Here is a 19,995-nt window from a genome sequence, read left to right on the forward strand (position 1 = left end):
TTCCTGCAGTTGAATGAGCTAAAAGACTATGTTATAGATGGTTATTTTTGTCTTAATTTAAAAAAAAATGCATTATACCTTAGCTGACAGGGAAGATTGCTGGGTGATAACTCCTGTGTTGACTCCAGTGAGGAATTATCGTCTAGTTGAGAGAAACTGGCACTAAGCCAGCTGTCTCCTTTACCAACTGTCTCTGACAATGAAAGAGTGGCAAATTGGTGGTCAGATCTGGCAGTTGGTGTCAGGAAGCTGCTTGTCTAACAAATGGTGTGACCAACACTGAACTGAAGGGTTTGGGACTTTTGTCTAGGAACTATTTGTCAAGATTGGCAGGGTATTCTCTGTAATTAGCTATTGACCTTTGACCTTCTGATCCATTCAGTCATCTGTTAGCTTATATCCTATACAGACTTTGTATTTGTTTACTTTGTTATGATTCATTTATTTAGAAAAGAGTAAAATTTTCTTTGGGAAGACTGGAAGGATGTCAGTTCAAGGTTTTGGAGAGCAGTATGCATCTCTTCATAGCTGAAGCTAGTTTTAAATAATAACAAGATATTGAAGTTCCCTTGGGCTTTGTTCTGTTTAATTTTTAAAAGTATTATAGGTTCAGGTAAAACCATTTGGTAATAAGTTTTTGTAGAGATACCCGATACAACATGTTTTTTGTAGGGATACCTGATTTAAAACATACCCTAAAGAAACCCAGGAGGGAGCCATTTTCCCATACTTATAGGTTACATGATCATTTTCTCTTATTCTCTGATCAAAAGATCTAAGAAAGGCAGACCATAGTAAAATTTGCTGGCAGCTATAAAACACAGGCTAACTTTATTCCAAATGAAAATACCTATTATCTGAACTTACTCCTTATTGAAGAACAATCCATATTTTATTCGAATTCCTCACTCTTCTGTGAGGACAGAACTTAAGGAATGAAGTTCACGACCCATGTCAAAGCAGACTTTTTCTAGGTTTACAGTTAAGAATAGTCTGAGGAGCCTATTTAGGTTTTCTGCTCTGTGATATTTAACCATTCTCAATGCTGTCTGGAGTGCATGCCCTCTTCCCTGGTTATGCAGAAAAGACAGTTTATAGGTTATGCACAAAGCAGCAGGGAAAAGTATTGACCTCTTCCTGAATGACAGTCTTCACTGTTAGCTTGCTCATTGCTTAGCCTGTGGCTTCTGAACTTGCTGAATCTGCTTCATCTTAAGAGAAACTGCCCAAAAAATGCTTCCTTGCTATGTATCTGCATCGTGGGTAGATCAGGAGTCCTATCCCAAGTAGCTTCAAAATACTTACAGATTTTTCCAGGAGCTTTTAAAATGTTCATGTTAAAGAACATGTCCTGTATTTAACATGATATCTTGTCTACAACTTATTCATGACTTTGAAATTTCATTTTTATCTTCCTAAGTATAATGGTCCCTCTCCTTTTGAAGTTTCTAAGAAGCAGTATTTGCCTGCTCTTCAAAAGAGTTCTAGTATGGGTACAGCTTCTGAAAGTAATTTGGCACCAATTATGTGGACTATTCCAGACTTGCACTTGAGGCAGGGGGAAGAAGGTGTAAGAGGGGAAGGGAGAAAGGGAGGCAAATGAAAGCTACGTAAATAGGAAGGAAAGCAAGAGGGAATGAATTAACAGGTGGGATGCAGAGAGAAACATGCAACTTGTGTGGTTTGGGCTGGGAAGAGAGGAGCACTGAGGAATTCAAAGTAAACAGCCATCAAAAAGAGGGAGTATTTTATATAGTGAGGTGACTCTGCTAGAGGTTGTGTAGGAGAATCACTGTCTCTGCACTGACTTCCAATATATTGTCTCCAGAAACAGTTACTTTATGTTCTCACATAGAACATGCCCCAGAATGAAGTGGGCACCTTGTTTCTGAAAGGCAGAATGAATGAAATAAAATCTTTCTTTGTATTTAGTACCTGAGAAGCAGCAGCTAGGAAGCAGAGCTTGATCGTTGTTCTGCTCCTTGTGGATTATGTGCAGAATGTAACTTTGCTTTTGTCCTCTAAACAGCAGAAACTATTCTTATGGTATTTTTTATATATAATTCAGGAGTTGTCAATTGTGGTATGCTTGGGTGGACAGGGACAGAACGCTGCCACACACCATCCTGTGCTGCCACATAGGCGCCACCTGCCTGACCAGATGCGGGGAAAGCTTGTACACGGCAGCTGCTTGTCGTTCCACATTTGGCTGTGTTTCCCCCTCCCCCCACCACCACCTTCATGTCCAGCCACCAGGGGTACACTGATCCAAAAAGGTTGAAAACCCCTGATATATTATGTACTTAGTTTTTTGGAAAAAGTGTCTTATGCAATAAAAAACAGCATTTCTTCTTTCTTGTCCCTCTTCCTTCTTCATTTCTTCAGAGGTCCTGTGCTTTTTGAGACAAGCTACAACTGAAGGCCTAGCATCAGTCCATTCTGATTAATTATTCTGGGTAAAAGACAAATACAGTGTCACCTAATGATTTTGATAATTGACTAGTTACAGTAGTTCTGAGATTCCGGTGGCATGGTGTGTGGCTCTTGAGACATTGTTAAATGGCTCAAATCATTGGGAATCATGCTGGTTTTTCTGTTTGTTTCATTGACTGTAATGAGATGTGTACCTGAAATGCTATCACCATTAGGTCACCTTCATGGGTATCATTGGTATTTATTGCACTAAAATATTTACTCAATTAATATTTACCTTCAGTATGTTTAGTAGAGGCAGCAATCATGAGAAAAAATGCTCTCCCATTTTTATTTTCTGCATGTGCATGCTTATAAAACTCTGTCCCTCCTTCACCCATAGCAGAAGTAGAATGCATATGGTGAGCTTTATACATTAGTCAAAAGAATCGATAAAGTAATGCAAGGAGCTTTAATAGTGTTGGTTGTTTTGAGAGTACTGACTCAAAGCTGGTTTTTGCATGAGAAAATCTGAGGATTGGCTTAGGTCAGTGGTTTTCAACCTTTAGACTTGAGGCATCCCTGATGAGACTTGGGTCATCCTCTTGGAAAATGCCAGCTCTTAGCTTTCAATTGTTTTTTGACTGTGGAAAAATAATAAAGCAATTTTTCTGTTGCAAAGAACTCAAAAAAGCCACAGCAGGTCAGAATGTTTTTAACATCATGAATTCCTGTTTGAAATCTCTAAGTTAATCTTGTGAATTTTATGTTTGCACATCTAACAATGCTAACATTGCATGGTACCCTGGAGAAGATCTCAAAGCACAGCACAATGCTGTGGAACCCTGGTTGAAAATCACTGGCATGGGTTCTCACAGTAATAGAGAATGACAGACCCTTGTCATGATGCCAGACCTCAGCCAAGATGTATGTACATAGCTTTCTGATGTCATGATTTGGAGCTTTACAATATCCTCAAGTTGAAGCTTGAAAATCATTTTATCTTTGAGTAGAAACATTTTTTTCTTAAACCTGTTAGTTCTAAATGCAAAACCCTTACATGAAGATTATTAAACTAAAACTTTTGAACACCTTTAACTAGTCTTTGTAGTACATTTTAAATGAGATGACAGCTGGAAGTTGGTACCATTTAGCACCTAGAATGTTGACTCTTAAACATCATTTCACCACTGGATTCAGATACTGGGATTATAATCACAATTTATTTTGACCTTTTGCGGCAGCAACCTCACCACTAACCAAAGGATAGGTTATTGTTAGCTAAAAAGAACTTTAGAGCAAAAAACTCGCACCATATACTCTAGCAGGACATTTTAACTTATGTATGGCACGAAGGTTTCATTTTCATAGTTCCAAGTGATATTTTCTTTTCTTTATATTGATTGAAAATTGGTTTGTGTCCCAACAAAAAATAGCTGAGTGTGATTAGCAAGAATTATTTGAATATTGCTTTATATATTTGTGATGCCTTTAAAATGTCTGGTTTCTTTGCATTTTGATTAATGGTGTCTTAAGGTCTATTATGTTATCTATTTCATTTTGTTTTTTTCTCTACTGTGTATGTACCATGGTGATAAATTGTCCCTTGTATCTTGGACAGTATTTTTGTCTGCAAATAGGAACTACTTTTCTTGTCTTGTCAGCACTTTCAGCATGATTCATGTCACTGGCTCCTATTTTTCTACTGTTTTTGCATCTATGAATAACAGGGTGTGCTGCATAAGGATGTGTCGAGTGCCAACTCTTGCAATTTCTGCTTTGAAGCTTTTGGAGGTCAGATATTAAGCATATGACCCATAGTTTATGCCATTTGGAGATGATCTTTGAAAGTGACAGCCTTGTACATTTTTTAAAATCCCTGTTGTTATTTCTGCTTCTGCATACTACCCCATAGCAGTATTTTAAAAGGTGGAGGTATGTCCAATTTTCTAATTGGAAAAATATCAGATAATATGTGCGTAGTCCTGGGATGGAAAAAAGGGCTCTGTACTTACTAATCTAAACAACAGTTCATAGGACTATCAGTGCTGTGGTATTAGCAACCCCAAAACTAACTAACTCCCTTCATTTTAAAGGCTTGTAATAGTTGTCCTAAAACTGTTAAAAACCTTGAAAATGGGAGCTAGTTAGCATGAAGGCTCCTAATGCCAGAGCACTGGAGATGCTGTGTGCTTAATAGGTAATACTTATAGTTCATTTACACTAGTACCAAATCCATAGACATAAACATTTGAAAACTTGTTGCCTATATGTTTCTGGTATGTATCCAGTCCAGTGTCAATATGCATCCTACATTCTATACATAAAGCCTTACTTCAAGCACTTGCTGCCGTTCTTCCAACTAGATTGTTCAGGTGCTGCATCAAGGTCAAGCCATGTATTGAAAGAGAACGTAATAGATTGTTTGTGATGTTGCTATGGGGATATGAGAAGTTGAGAAATTAACTGCTGTGTTTAAACAAAAACAAACTTAAGTGTAAAATCTTATGAAATTAAATTCCTTTTCACTTGTAAAACATACACCGACCGGCAAGTGCTACTTTTCAGCTGACAAGATAAGAAAAAACTTGTTTTTTCACCCCTCTAGTCGCCAACAAAAGCTGTGTATAATGCTAGACACTGGAACCAGCCAGAGTCGGAGGCTCTACCAGCACCACCAGTATTGAAAACTCCAAGCATACCAGTAAGTAAGCTATTTTTTTCTTTCAGCTTTCGTAATTCACCCTGGTTGTTTGCCCATAATTTTAAACTCCTGAGCAGGTTGGTGCTCATTTATATGAAACATTCACAAATTCAACAGCAATTCAGAATGAAGTCTAGCTGAAGGTTAGAACCTACAGAAATTTTGTCAGTGAAAACTCTTCAGTAAATTCTAAAGGAAAAGCCCACAAGAGTTGGAAGAATTTAGTTCACTATTTCTCCTTTAACTAATATTGTAAATTTACCTCTGCAAACTTTTAAAACTAGCTTATTATGGAACAAATTTAAAAAAGCAATACATTTCCCACTCTGGTAGTGGGATTAATCATTTTGAGATGCAAGAAAATTTAAAATAAAAAGTATTCTGCCACAGTCTGTTCAATGAGGATTATCTAGCATTTTCCATTAAGCGAAATGGCTTGCCAGACATGGCAGTTTTCAGTGACCTGGTCAGCAGTTAATAAAAACAGAAACCAGTGGTTTGGGCTTATGCACAACTGAAAGTGCTCACTAATTAAGTTAACAGAATTTTATGTAAATTATTTGCAACCTTGTAGCTTCCATTACCTCAGGTATTTTATTTTTATCCTTTTTTCTACTGTTCTACTCTTGAGGCCAGCAAATTTCAGTTTTAGACCCGTCTTAGTTATTCCCAGATCCCTGTTTCAGAATGGCCCCCATCAAATGTTAACTACATTTATAAGAATTTATGATGATTTACTTCCATCACTGTTGGGCAGCAAGGAAGTTTTCCAAACTATCACTTTAAAAACACCCAACACAGTTGGATTCAAATATGTACAAGATCTGTTTTGCTTGGTGTAATGTTTTTCAAGCACCATGGTAGTACTGATAACCCATTATAGCACAACAAAATCAGCCTCCAAATCAGCTACTTAAATAGCAGTAATACAAAAAATAGTTCTGTTGTTTGTGGCTGCCTTTATACATGCAGAATCTTAGAGGCCTTCACATTTTGCTCATTCTTAAGTCTAACTGCCTTTCCAGAGTAGACAGTTATTTAAAGGGAAAAAAAAAAGCTGAAAAAATTATTTCAGCTCCTAACTTTCATACTTAGGGTTCTGGACATCAGATTATCACTTCAAGAATATGGTGGAAGTGTAGTTATTAAAATTTATTGTAAACAGAAAATAAACAATTTTTCCCTGAATGGAGTTTTGAGTCTGAATCATTTGATAAGAAAATGTGTTCTCAGCAGCAAAATTCATAGCTTTATTTTACAGTTTATAAAAGTAATTGTGGGATTCACACTTGGCCCAAAAGTTGAGACATGATTCCTAGACCAAACAAATCTCCCTCCTTAACTTTTGTAATTGCAAGAAAGGCCAGTATAGAAATGTTCTTTATAGGGTGGTGATGAGAAGTGTTTGCCCCAAGATCTGTATTCCAGGTGTTCTGACTCACTAGCTAGAGAACATTTCTCTAAACTTAACATGGATATGCTCTCAAGGGAAACCTACTAATATCAAAACAGAATCAGTTTTTCAAGCTTAGTTAGAAATTCTTAATTTAAACTTCTAAATGACAAGCATCAAAACTTCCAGTATGTTACCACACGGAAAGGTTATAGTTTACTGTATGCCACTAGGGTCTGAATGTTAACTGATATCAACAAGTTACAATGATATGGATAGAAAGTAAAAAATTACAGTTCCTGTACATGTGTGGGGAGGCTGGTCTGACGCGCTGTAATTACAAAGCATCAGAGCAGGCTCAATTTTAATGGAGTCTCCTGGAGCATGCTAATTAGTATGCTCCAAAGAGCCTCTGTCTCATGTATCAGCAACCCTGTGCTTCAAAATGGTGGTGGTGAGGCTTTAACTAAAGCTCATTGAATGAGCTTTAGTTCAAAATGCCGGCAGGGGAGCTTTTAAGTGTAGGGACACTGATGCATGAGATGCTCTGGGCGCTTTAATTGGAGCAGATAGCTGCTCTCATTAAAGCGCGTCCATCCCCGGAACATGTTAAAACCCCCTTAGTTGTGCAGTGAGAGGCTTTAGTGGTTGTTCTAATCCTGTATGTACTAACATACAGCAACAGAAACCATTCTTTGACACTTGTGGCGTTCATGCACATTCATGCCCTGTGTTTAGTATGATGAAAAATATTGGGCTTTGGAGAGTTTGGTTTAATAGAAGTTTTAGAGTATAAATTCATAGTATTGCTTTAAAATTGAGGTCATGGATGAGTAGATGAACATTGTATTTGCATTTAATGCAAGACATTTGGAGGGGGTAACTGCCTGTCTTGCCCTGAGAAGGTCTGTTTTCCGTCTTGTCACTTTGTTACTGAACAGGAACAGGATCTGACAGAAGCAGCCTGAAAACAGGCTGATGCTGCTGTTGAAAGTAGTATCTAAGACAGGAGTAGGCAAAGTGAGTTCTGTAACCATCCAATTTCTGAGGCAACCAGGATGCTGAGAATCCATCAGTAGCAATGAACCCAGCACTGCATTATCCACAGCCTCTAACTTTGCATATAGGAAGATAGCTTTGTTATAATGAATTTTGCAAAACATATGTGTAAAACATCAGTAAAGTGAATAAACATAAAGCTAGTGTAGGAAAAATGCCATTAGTTTTGTATCCTAAATCTGATGCAATTTCTGCAGTGCCCTATATCCCATCCCCTCTTGCAGGTACTTCATAGTGCTGGAATAAAGTTCTAGATAGCTTGTTACTACAGAAAATACATTGTCAGGTAGAAGTAGCTTCTTGTAACTGCAGGCATTACTTGAGTGCCTAGTGGTGATAACAGTAGACTTTGTATTTTCAGTTGCAGCTGTGTTGGAACAAAGACCAAACTTTGTCATATGAGGGCTATCGGAAGGTCTGCTAAAAATTGGCTATAACAGCCTGCTCCAGTAAGTGGGCAAAACCACAACAAAAAAAATTGACATTCTTTTCAGGACCAAACTTTGTTATATGTATGCTGATGCTCAATTAGTCAAAAGATACAAAAGATTCTACCTGCTGTTTTAGTTATAAAGCCTGCCCTTCTAACTTTTTTTTTGTGTTAGAAGACCATACAAACACTGGCACATTACAAAATTTAACAAATAGGTGCATTCACCAATTAATATAGATATATCTTGTGGGTGTTGAGGCGAAGACTAAGCACACTCAAAATGTGAGTTTGACAAATGCCCGCCCTGTTCTGTTTCCTTCTGTATTTTAGTGTATGTTTGCATACTGAAAACATCTGCCCATTTTAGCACTTTCTTATTAATAGGTAAGGCTATCTTCAAAGGAGGCAATTCATAAAGATGATGGAGTTTTTAAGGCTCCTGCACCACCTCCCAAAGTGATAAAAACTGTGACAATACCTACTCAGCCCTATCAAGAGATAGTAACTGCATTGAAATGTAGGAAAGAAGACAAAGAAGTAAGTATTTTCAATAACTTTTTAAGATAAAGAATTAATGATTCCAAAAATTGAAGGAAAATATCAAAATGCAGTTTAGCTTTCCGTATTAAAATGGATGGTTTGTCTGATATAGTCAGTGTATTGACTCTTAAATGTTCTTTTTAAAAAGAAGAACAAATGTTCAACTTTTGTTAACATCTCACCCAGTTAAAAATGTCCTTGTCTTTTCCAGTTATACACTGTTGTTCAGCATGTAAAGCACTTCAATGATGTAGTAGAATTTGGCGAAAATCAAGAGTTCACAGATGATATTGAATATTTGCTAAGTGGACTGAAAAGCAATCAGCCCCTAAACACACGTTGCCTTAGGTAAGATGCTTGTCATAAAACAGTTTGCTTTACACCCTTTTATTTATCCAGGATAGTGTGTGTTAAATAAACATACAAGTGATTAACTAAAAGCTATGTCTTTTGATTGAAAAAGTCTGAAACCATTGAAGACAAGACTATCTACAATATGTTATAGATGCAGGTAGCTGCTGTGAAAGATGGTATAGGATTTTACATCCTGAAATTATGTCCCAAAATTTCCTATTAGACTTCTTTCATCATAGCATCCTTCCTGAGTTTCGGTATGACTGAAGAGAGAGAGTATCCCGGACAGTTGCAGTTTGTGATAATAACATTAATATCTTTGTACTGAGGTGTCATTCACTCTGACACCAATTGTGCTTCATCTTAAGAAACATGATTAACACTGACCAATGCAACTTACGTAGTGTTGGTATTAACTAGTGAGTCTTATTAGGGTTCTAGAAATTGTAAAACATTACTTCAGTTAGTGTTTCACTAAATTTTGCTAGATTTGCAAACGCAAGTATTCTTTAGACCAGTGGTTGTCAACTGGGCATACACGTACCCCTGGGGTACTTGGGAAGGCCCTAGGGGGTATGCATGGGCAGGCAGGGACAGAGCACTGCCACCCACCACCCTGTGTAGCCCTGCTCCTAAGAGGTGGCAGAGAGGGAGGAGGGCAGCGACACCCCTCTGTGGGTTGCATAGGCGCCTGCCAGCCAGACACGGGAAAGGGGAGGGAAGTTTGCATGTAGTGGCCACTCCCGCCACCCACCACCTGCTTTGCTGCCGCTCCACCTCCGGCCATGTGCTACCCCACCTCCCTCCACACGCTCCACGTCCAGCCGCCAGGGGTACACTTGCTGAAAAAAGTTGTAGCTCCCTGCTTTAGACAACAAAAAATTAAATTAATTCTTGCCTCAAAGATTTAAAGACTCATTTTTTAAAATACTAATTACTAATTGTTTGTTTCTTTTGTGGATCCTTAGAATTAGCCATGGAGTGGTTCTGCAGCCATAAAAATCTCTTTTCTTTTCTATACTTGTAAAAACTGTAAATACTATAGTTAGAAAAACTTGAATTGCTAGATAATTAGCAAGTTGGGAGATTTTATTTGACATCTTGATATGGATCTAAACAGCTGTAAAATTTTAAAAGGCAAATTTTAAAACAGCAATTGCTTCTCTTCCTGAGACCTTGAGAAATCACAGTAGTGGTTGTTCTAATGATACAAGATGACATATTTCTGCAAGTTAATTTATGTACATGAATATGTAAATCAATATAATAACACTTTGTTATTCACATTAAATATGATGATTTTTTTTTCTTGGCAAACTCTTAAAATTCTTTTATTTGGTTTTTTTTATTGCTTTGATTTTATTTGAGAAGCTGAATCCAATTTATGCTCAGAATAAAATCAGTTTGTTTGGTGACGTAACTCTAATTTTAAAATGTAAGATGGAAAAGCAGACTCCTTAAAGCAGAGCCGAGTATAGTAGTAAACATTACAGATTTTAAAGATGTATGCCAGAAGCGGATGAACTTTTAAATAATCAGAACTATGAAGAGCAGTACTTGGTTGCTTTGCTTTTAAAGTTAAGCTGAAACGGTCATGATCACTCTATGGATTAAATGTTGATAGTTACAGCGGGAACCTGAAGTAAGAGTGGAAACTAGATTGCCAATGTAGTTTCTCCTCTAGTTTAAAAGTTTTGCCATAGTATTACAGACTTCCCAGATGCTCCTCTTGCCTCAGTTCAGCCACATGCAACTTCAGGCTCATTTTTGTAAGCTGCTCGTTAGTCAAGCTTCCTGTCCATGAATCGGTCATACGAGACATGACTTGGACTGCATATATGAGTTGTATTTAGATCAGTCTTAAATACGTTTTATTCAGCGCACATTCCTTAAGTATAGCTGCTTTCAAACACACTAATGACATTGTTTGTTTTTCTAGTGTAATCAGCCTGGCGACAAAGTGCGCCATGCCCAGTTTCCGCATGCATTTGAGAGCCCATGGCATGGTCGCCATGGTCTTCAAAACACTGGATGACTCCCAGCATCATCAGGTATTCAGATTTCATGTGTCTGCAGTATTGGTTAGTTCAAAGTTCTATTTGGACTAATGTACATAAATAGAGATCATATAATTATAGAAGTATGTTCTAGTTTTTTTTACTTTGTTTAGTATGCTGGTATAACATTTTTCTTGAAATAAGTTCATCTTCATAGAAATGTGACAGGAAAATTTGAGAATTAATCGAGGCTAGCAAAAGAAATAAGAAGCAATAATTATTCTGAAATAAGTTATGTACCCATTTGAGAGACGGTGATGATGATAATAATAATAGTAATACCCTTGCTTGAATTTAGGTAAGCTTTTTGAGAAAAGGAAAAAATCATATACACACTTGCTTGTAAATATTATTAGTGAAATAGTTTTAAGAGGGTAGAAAAGACTTTGACACAAAAGGCAATGTGAATAGAATAAAATGTATAATGTTACTTTGACTACAGTAGCTTTTAATAGTGAGCTAAGATATCAGATCTTATTTCCTTACCTTATGAAACAGTAATTGTAATGAATAAATTTTCTTTTAACTAGCAGATGCAGTCAAATTACTTGTTTTCAATTAATTCTGCCCAAATACCAGTTTTCATATTTGAAAAATGCTCATTCCATTTCATTTTCTAGAATATGTATACTTAATGCAACTTAATATTTTTTGATTAACTGTGTCTCTTTAAGCTATGCTGCAAATGCTTTAGCATATTAGATTATTAATTTTTAAAACCAAAGCTATTGTTTTCATTAAAACTGTCAGTAGCTAACCACAAAAATGTGTTTTTGTAATGTCTTCTGTGTGTGGATAATTTTTAAATAAATTAAAATGCAGTGCTGAACCTTAGAAAATAACCATCTGTTCCCACAAGTTGGAATATAAATAGAACTAGCAAGAGGGGACAGATCTTCTGAGTGGGAGTAACTTGCCTATAACAAGACCTGAAGACTTTTGTCCTGAATCCTCTTATGAAGGTGTCAAACTCAGTATGGCAATCAAATCTCTAAGATGCTCATCTTTTTTATTTTTATCTTCCTCCTCTCCCCAGTACAGGCAACCCTCGCCATTTGTGGGGGATACATTCTTATATCCTCCGCAGATGGCGAAATCCGCAAAAAAGGCATGGCGTTCATGAACGCAATGCCCCCAGCAGCTGGGAGCGGGGCACAGCTCTGTTGGCGGGAGCTGGGTGGCAGCAAGTGGAGAGCTTCTGAGGAGCTCCTGAAAGTGCATAAAGTGTATTTAAAATGCAGGTTCGGCATTTGCAAATATTTGAAACTGTGAATGCCAAACCCGCGAATAACGAGTTTTTCCTATCTTTGTCTTAAAGTGTGTATAGTTTAATAAAAAGAAAAAAAGTCAGTTTTACAATCCTATAAACAGTCTAAATCTCTAATGTGTATATACTATCTATAACTTTTTTGGCATGGAGGTTAAATAGTAAAAATAGTCTTGTGACTCTGATGCACCTTCTTTGGAACGAAGTCATGTTCAAAACTCCTAAATGAAAACCTGTAGTTTTGTGTGCATACTTGGGAATAAAATAATTTTGTAGTAGTATGGTAAACTTTTAAAATAAGCCTTCATTATGGATCAAATCTGTATTAAGCTAAAACTAAAGAAGTGTACAAGAGTTGAACAGGCTCCTTAAAAGGGCCACAGAAAGAAACAAGCTATAATCTGCAAGTATAAAATGGCTATCCCTTGATAACTGAAGCTGGGTCCATTTTAAGTGATCCTGCTATATCTTAAGGTCTTGGAGATTCCTGTTATTTCTCTGCCTATATTTCACCTGCATTGCTTTCTGTATGATCTCCCTGGTTAGCCTACCACACACAAGTCTTCTTGGACTCTCCTCAAACAGAGTAGTTTGTGGGTATGTGGTCACAGAAACTTCCAGCTCCTTTCATTGAACCTACTTGCTCTTTTCACCCACACCTCCATTCCACTACACAGGGGACTAGGGATTTGAATGGAAGGCCATCTGAGGGGGTGAGTAAATAGAAAAATGGACTGATGATGCTTGAATGGGAAGAAATATGATAATGTAATGAATAGGCAGAAACAGTGAGAAATAGCAAGAAGGTTTACAAAGTTTGGGGCTAATTATCTTCATTCTAACTTCAGCATGCAAGCAAAAAAATTTACCTGTGTGGTGGGGTGAAGGCAGCCTCCTTGATGACCTTTCTAAGGTCTGTGTCCAGCAGAGGAGCCCCTAACTTGAGTGTCTTCCACCATTAACCTTGTGTGGGTCCCCCTCCCTTTTTCCCCCCTGCATCATAGGCTCCCTAGTGCTGCATTTTCTCTTCTCCAGGTGTGAACATCTTTTTTTGAGGTCTTCTGGAAGTTGTTTGGGGTTTGTTTTTTTTTTCAGCAGAGCCCCAAGCTCCACAAGGCTTGTTATTGGACGCTGAAGCTTTACTAGATGGATGGCTGTCTCCATTCATTATTTTTGTAGTGCTAAAAAATGTTGGATGTAGGAATAACAAGCACTATGGGCAGCCACATGTTCAGGGTCCCCTGGCTGGAATGTAGCAAAGGCATGCTCTCCAACCAGGGGGTGACAGAGGACTTGCTCAGTAGCTGGGGGAGCTTACCAACAGGCTTGTGTTGTGCATGACATTCTAGCTGGTCTTGGGCTCCAGGGAGCCCTTTTAAAAGTGCCATTGCTTTAATGGGATGGTGTTCCAGCACCAGCAGCCCTTTAAAATTCCTGGGCTGCAAGCAGCCCCCTCTGCTTTATCCCAGGTAGCAGGGTGGGGCAGGCCTCCCTGCAAGCCTCCAGTGCTGGCAGAGATTGACTGGGATTGGGATCTCCACCCTCATCAGCTATGCCCCCACTGCACTGCTTGCAGTTCTGTGCTCATGGATCCCTTAGTGAAAATTTTGAAGGCTTTACTGCTCTAACTGTGTTTTATAAAATGAATTAAATGATCTATATTTTGTCTGCAATGGTAAGTGATTAGAGTATTAATACTTTTGCTAGAAAGAGCATGTTAAAAATACCAATAATTTTATCTAAAATAGGTTACATTGGTCTAGTTCTTGGATCTATACGCTTGGATGCAGTGGTGCATCTCCCCTGAATGATTAGCTTGTGTCTGTTTAAAAATTGTTCTTGTTTAAGTATATGTGGTTCGCCTAGCACAAGTGTTTACTAACATTTTCATTTTTGTTTTTTCCAGAATTTATCTCTTTGTACAGCAGCTCTAATGTACATTCTGAGCAGAGATCGTTTGAACATGGATTTAGATAGAGCTAGTTTAGATCTGATGATTCGACTTTTAGAGTTAGAGCAAGATGCTTCTTCTGCCAAGCTGCTGAATGAAAAAGATATGAACAAAATTAAGGAAAAAATTCGGAGGCTTTGTGAAACTGTTCACAACAAACATCTTGACTTAGAAAACATCACAGTAAGTATTGTGATTTTTGTTGTTGTTGTTGTTTGAACTGTCCTTTAAAACTAATCTAAACTGGAATGTTTAGTAATATCTAGTAGCTTCAACTGTCTTTCGGTTCTTGGTGTAACAAATTGTATGCCTGGTGTCCCTTGGATTGATCTGTTGGGAACCAAAAGTAGTGAGAAATTTTCTGTATTTTTTTGTAAAAATCTTGCCTGTACTGCAGATCTCTTACTTTTCTAATTTCTAAATTCTTTTGGACAAGAAAGATACTCTTGCAAACTGTATCTGTATTCCATGATATGTAATCTATTATTTAGTGGTCTTAGTATAGCTAGTAATCAAATAGTAATTAAACAAAAGAAATAACATCTACATTTAGTTTTGCTGTCAAAATTTGGTTTAATTGCTGGGTTATTTCTGTGCCCCTTGAACTGTGGTTTAAGATAAATGTGCTAAATCTACAGCCATTATTTGTATAATGCGTGATGTGATAAGGAGGAATCCTGGTTTTATGTTTAAAAATCCCAAACTCTCTGATTTTAAAAAACAAAACAAAAAAACAATTCCACATTTTTCCACAATTAAAATGAAATGCCACTATATATACAGCTATCAGTTGAACATAGTATTTTATTGATAAATTTACAATTTTAAAGTAGTTTGGAAACCTACATGTGCTTTAGTCATTATAATAAAATGAATTCTAAATACCCGTATGTTTAGGCATTGTATTTGGGGGTGGGGTTTCAAGGAAAATCGGAGCTCCCCCTGCGCTCGTCGCTCACAAGAACCAGGATGTGGGTCCAGCTATGGCTGTCCCCCCTCACTTCTTTGTGGTGCTGAGCAGCCCTGATATGCTGGTGCCCTGCCCATGCTGTTGCTTCTCACTCTCTAATTTCAGCCCCACATTCCCCAGCCGTGCCTCTCACTACTGACCCACAGTTCCCTGTCCATGCTGGTGCCCCTCGCTCCTGACCCACAGCCCTCCACTTCTCCCCCCAGTCATGCTGGTGCCCCTCACTTCTGACATGCAGCCCCCTGCTCCCCTACCCTCCCACGCAGCCCTACCAAATGGGGCCTCCAGCTGCCCCTGTACTTCCTGGCCCAGCGTGGACTTCCAGGATCCCCCCAATGATCCCCGTCCCTACCCCCAGGCAGCGTTTCCTGGCCACTGCACCCCTGAGAGGATGGGCATCGGCCCTAGCACTGCTAGCCCAGCCATGTAGCTCCCTGCCACCCCTGAAGGACCCTGCTGGCAACAGTGTGGAGCTGGGCTTGCCAGCAGCCCTTAGCGCTGCCTCAGACCCTCTTGCCCTGCTGCAGTCTCTGCGCCCAGATATCTGCCTCCAGTGTTGGCAGGCATCCTCCCCCTTTACCCCTTCCACGCACCCCTGCCAGAGCCATGCCCCTTGCTCTTGAGCCACACACGTGTGTGCATGCATGCACTCACATGTGTATGCCTCTCACAGCTTCCCAGATGGTCCCCAGGCCCTGGCCCTCCAACCCCCATCTCCCCCGCTGCCTGCCAGTAGACTTACCTGTATCCAGCTGCTGGGGCTGCTCCTACCACCCTGCCTGGCTGCATGCTGGCCACAGGTGTGTGCACATGTATGCACACGGTACCCCCTGCCTCCAGTTGCCATCCCCCTGCTTCCCTCAGCCCCAAGCAGCTCCTTTGTGTGCACATTTTTCCCTTTTAAAGGGGAAAATCTGTGATCCCTAGTGATGAGGCCCTGGTTTCTAACTATAGCTCTCATAGAATGGCAAAATAATGCATGTAATTTAGTATGAAAATGGTATTCAGAGTTAAAGCTGAAGTTTGTAAGTCGCCTCAGGTGTGTTGCAACATCAACGAGTTTAAAAGGTAATGAGATAGGAAGACACAAATGTCAACTGTTTTCCTGTGTTTTTATTTGTTATACAGATGGTAGGAAGCCCAAGCAAATATTAAGAAAGGGCTTGGAGAGAACATTTTTGGTATTTCCATCATGTCCAAATACCTGCTTTCTCAGTAGCTGGATGATTTAACTGGCTGTTTATTCTTAGTACATGTTTCAGTACTCTAAAATGAAGAATGTGTGCTGTTTTAATTTCATATGCAAAATATACAAATGAATTATATACCTGTTTGGTCAAAAATACTAGGTATGCTGTAATGGTAATAAATTGTGTATATTTGTAGTTTTTAATCTTGGTTTTTACAAGACCTTTATCTACAACTAAGCAAACTTATTTTGTTATGAACAAAAACTACTGAGTTTCAAATTTTGTTACTAGGGTTCACACTAGTATCAATAATATTGATAAATTAAACCTTTCAAAAAGAGTATGTGTAAGGGAAATGGTGACAGATTGACTAGATAAGCAGCATTAGATGGCAAAACTAATCGTACATTATTGCCATTGCTTCATTTTAGGGAAACAAAGGTTAGTAAAGTATAATCTTAATTTTCTCAATACCTTTCCCTTTATGCTTTTAAGTTCTTTGTTTGAATTTTATCACCATTCTTTCAGAACTTGTACTTCCTCAGATGATTTTAAAAAACCCATAGAAATTCTGTGAGATGTGGCTCTATTTAGGAAGCCTTATCTCCAGACAGTATGTCTTTGACTGCTATCCATAATCTTCAAGTTACACTTAAGTGTTTCATTTTACACTGTGTTTAAAAGATAAAGGTGCCTTGTATGAGGCAACAGTCCATTTATACTTTTTTAAAAGTATTTTTAACATCCTTTTCTGCTTCCTCAAACTTTGCTATGGAGTAGATTCTCAAGTTGGTATTAAAAGCCAATGTCATTAGAAGGATTTGCATTTTTTAAGGAAAACAATTAGCCAATACAGCAACAGTCAGGGTTTTATGATGACCGAAGAGACCTTGGTCGGCATTTCGTAGGCTTTTGTCTTTTGTGGTTTTGGACCTTCTACATTTTTTAATTTTTAAATGTTTTAGGGTAGAAATGGATTTAGGATCGGTGTGTCTGTTTTTGTTTTTATTTTTAACCTGGCTGCTCAGTTCACAGCCCATTTTCAGTCTTGAGATATTAATGCCAAATGTGTTTGAATTTTCAGGCAGTATTCAGTCCAAAAAAACAAAGATGCAAATTGGAAGCATACTTAACATCTTATTCCAGAGCTGCTCTAAGTATCTTTCTTTTAGAACCATTTTGGGACCAAGAGGATTTGTTAGGAAAGAAGCACTCAAATTTTTTTAATTGTTTTGTTTTGTTTTGTTTTTGTTTTGTTTTGTTTTTTTGGACTATTTTTTGAAGGGGTTTGGATGGTAGAAAGGGAATAACTTGGGGAAAGCTGGTACTTCTAGCTAGAAGATGACATCATAAATCCTCTCCAGTTTGACAGATGTCTGTTTTGTTTGCACCAGTGGAATGGTATTGCAGTAACAGGTATCTGTATGATGCTGGATTTGGTGTAGCTACAAGGTACTGAGACACTGTGCCTTGAAATGACTGACAAACACTGGGGCTAAGTACAGACAGTCAAAAAGTCAGAAGCTGAGTAAGTTAAGTCCTTGCAGGATAGTCTAAACTGCAGAGATTAAAGTGAGAAACAACTGGGCAGACATTCTCTTTTGATTCAGAAAATGCAGCCATATGCCTGCAGTGGCTCAAGCCAGAAGCCAGGGTGTGCTAGAGCATGGCTTTTTGGCATGTAGCCAGCATGGACTGTGTATTCGCTTTGTCATCTTGCTGCCCCCAGGGTCTCTGGGATTTACGGTGCAAAATCAAAGCAGCAGGACTCTGCAGAGTCGCTCATCATTTCCGCTTCCTGCTTCCAGGTGCCTCTGGGATATGTAGTTTACAGTCACAGCCAGCAGTAAGTTTTTGGTTTTTTTAGCAGGGCAGGGCAGCTGTGTACTTGGGGGAAGGGAAGTTTAGGCCCCCCCCTTCACCCTCCCCAGGCAAACCCCAGTGGCGTCTGGGACCTGGGGGGAGGGGGGAAGTCCTTGCCGCCTCCCACCCCCATGCCTTCTCTGCTGGAGCAAACAGCACAGCCCAGGACTGCAAAGCATGCGGGGGGGGCTGTGCTTTAACTTGAACCAGGAAGGGGTCTAGGACAGAAGTTTCATAAACTGGTTTGCCCCAGCTCAGTTAAGTCTGACACTACATTCAACCAGGTTTATCTCAAACCAGTTTCAGCCATTTTGAAAATGGTTTATATGCACTGAATGTCTGTTCTGTTACAGATTTAAACCAGTTTCTGAGCACTTAAACCAGTTTGTCTAACTTCTGTCCATAGCCTAGACTCCTGGATGCAAAGCAGTAGTGTTTTTTTACATCTGGAATGAGGAATGCCACCAGTGGCAGTACGGTATACTAGCATCTTGAAAGGTGATAGTATTTTTGATTATGAGTTTCAAGATTCAGAGTACAGTGTAGCACCATTTGGTGAATGTACCTGGATGCCTGCTCTCGGTTTACAGACATGCTATTTATTATCTTGTCTCTTATACCTCGTGACTGAGGCCTGGTTTAAATTGTGATTTTGCATTTTTTTTTTTAAGTGATTAAGTGATTTTCATTAAAAAAAACAAAACTGATTTGCAACGAAATGCCACAATATGGCTGCTTGCTGGGGAATTCGCCAGCAAAGCAGCCATGTCATGGCATTTTGTTACAGCGAGATGGCTGCTGCAGGCTGGGAAAAGCATTCTCCAGCCAGCAGCAAAAGCCTAGCAGCCTAGGAGAGGGGGAAGGGGGTCACAAAAGGGACAGGGTAGGAGAGAGCTTGGTTAGGGGAGGGATTGTTTGTTCCTTTGTATGGGGAAAACTGGCACCTGGGAGTTGCCTTGGCAGACACTACTGGCACCAGGTAGAAGAGGGGCTGTTTTCTCCTTCAGCCCCTTCAGGTTGGAAAACTGGGTTGCTTGGGGGTTCAGGGCAAGGGAGAGAACGCATGTATGGAGGAGCAAACAGCCTCTCCACTACCTGGTGCCAGGGCCATTTGCCAAGGGAGCCTTCAGGTGCTCCCAACCCCCCAGTTTTCCTGCCCAGAGGAGCAAATAGCCTTCCCCTATCCATCCTCAAGCTCTCTTCTCCCCCTGTCCCTTTTGTAACGCCTTCTTCCCTCCCCTGGTTTTTCTGTTGGCTGGGAATGCTTTCCCCAGCCCGCAACAGCTATCAGTAAATGGGAGTAATTGGTGGGGGAGGGGGTGAGGGAGGGTGCCACAATCTGGGCATGAAAATAGTGGCCCTGTCACAATCAGGCCACGTTATTAGAAGCTGGGTCTGCAATTTTAAACTAGGCCCTACTCAGGCTGAAAAAAAGAGAGACATAGAGATAACCTTTGGCCATTTTAGCAGCAAATGTTGGGGACACCAAAAACCCAGCAGACTGAAAACTGAAACTGATTTGCCTCGCCACCTGTCTCCCTCCCCTACAGGGAGTAAATCATTATATTTACCATACTGGTTCTACTACTTTAATAAGTTTCCGCAGTTTAACTTTCATTTACTATGCGTCAACAGATCCCTGCTCCTTTTTAACTCTCCGTAGTGTGTTCATTTGTCTGTACCTTCACTCTTCATGTTCCAGTTCCATTTATTTGGCATTGGACTGTTAATTCCACCTGAAGGTTTTAGCCCTTTATCAGTCATACACTGCCTGCCATCTAGCATACCACTCTTCTGCCAAT

The 19,995-nt window shown here is 39.3% G+C and overlaps 1 protein-coding gene across 3 annotated transcripts in view; it reads left to right on the forward strand.

The window, feature by feature from the left end:
* Nucleotides 1–19,995, forward strand: part of WAPL (WAPL cohesin release factor) — a 133,130-nt gene that overhangs the window by 98,312 nt on the left and 14,823 nt on the right. For all 3 annotated transcript variants that reach the window (XM_090056846.1, XM_090056847.1, XM_090056848.1), the window contains 5 exons: nt 5,021–5,116; nt 8,386–8,538; nt 8,753–8,889; nt 10,835–10,946; nt 14,126–14,353. In XM_090056846.1, the coding sequence (XP_089912972.1) occupies nt 5,021–5,116; nt 8,386–8,538; nt 8,753–8,889; nt 10,835–10,946; nt 14,126–14,353 (726 nt within the window). The remainder of the gene's footprint in view (nt 1–5,020; nt 5,117–8,385; nt 8,539–8,752; nt 8,890–10,834; nt 10,947–14,125; nt 14,354–19,995) is intronic.

Source organism: Crocodylus siamensis, chromosome 7 (genome assembly GCF_052110815.1).
Source record: "Crocodylus siamensis isolate JL-2025a chromosome 7, ASM5211081v1, whole genome shotgun sequence".
NCBI classification, from domain to species: Eukaryota; Metazoa; Chordata; order Crocodylia; family Crocodylidae; genus Crocodylus; species Crocodylus siamensis.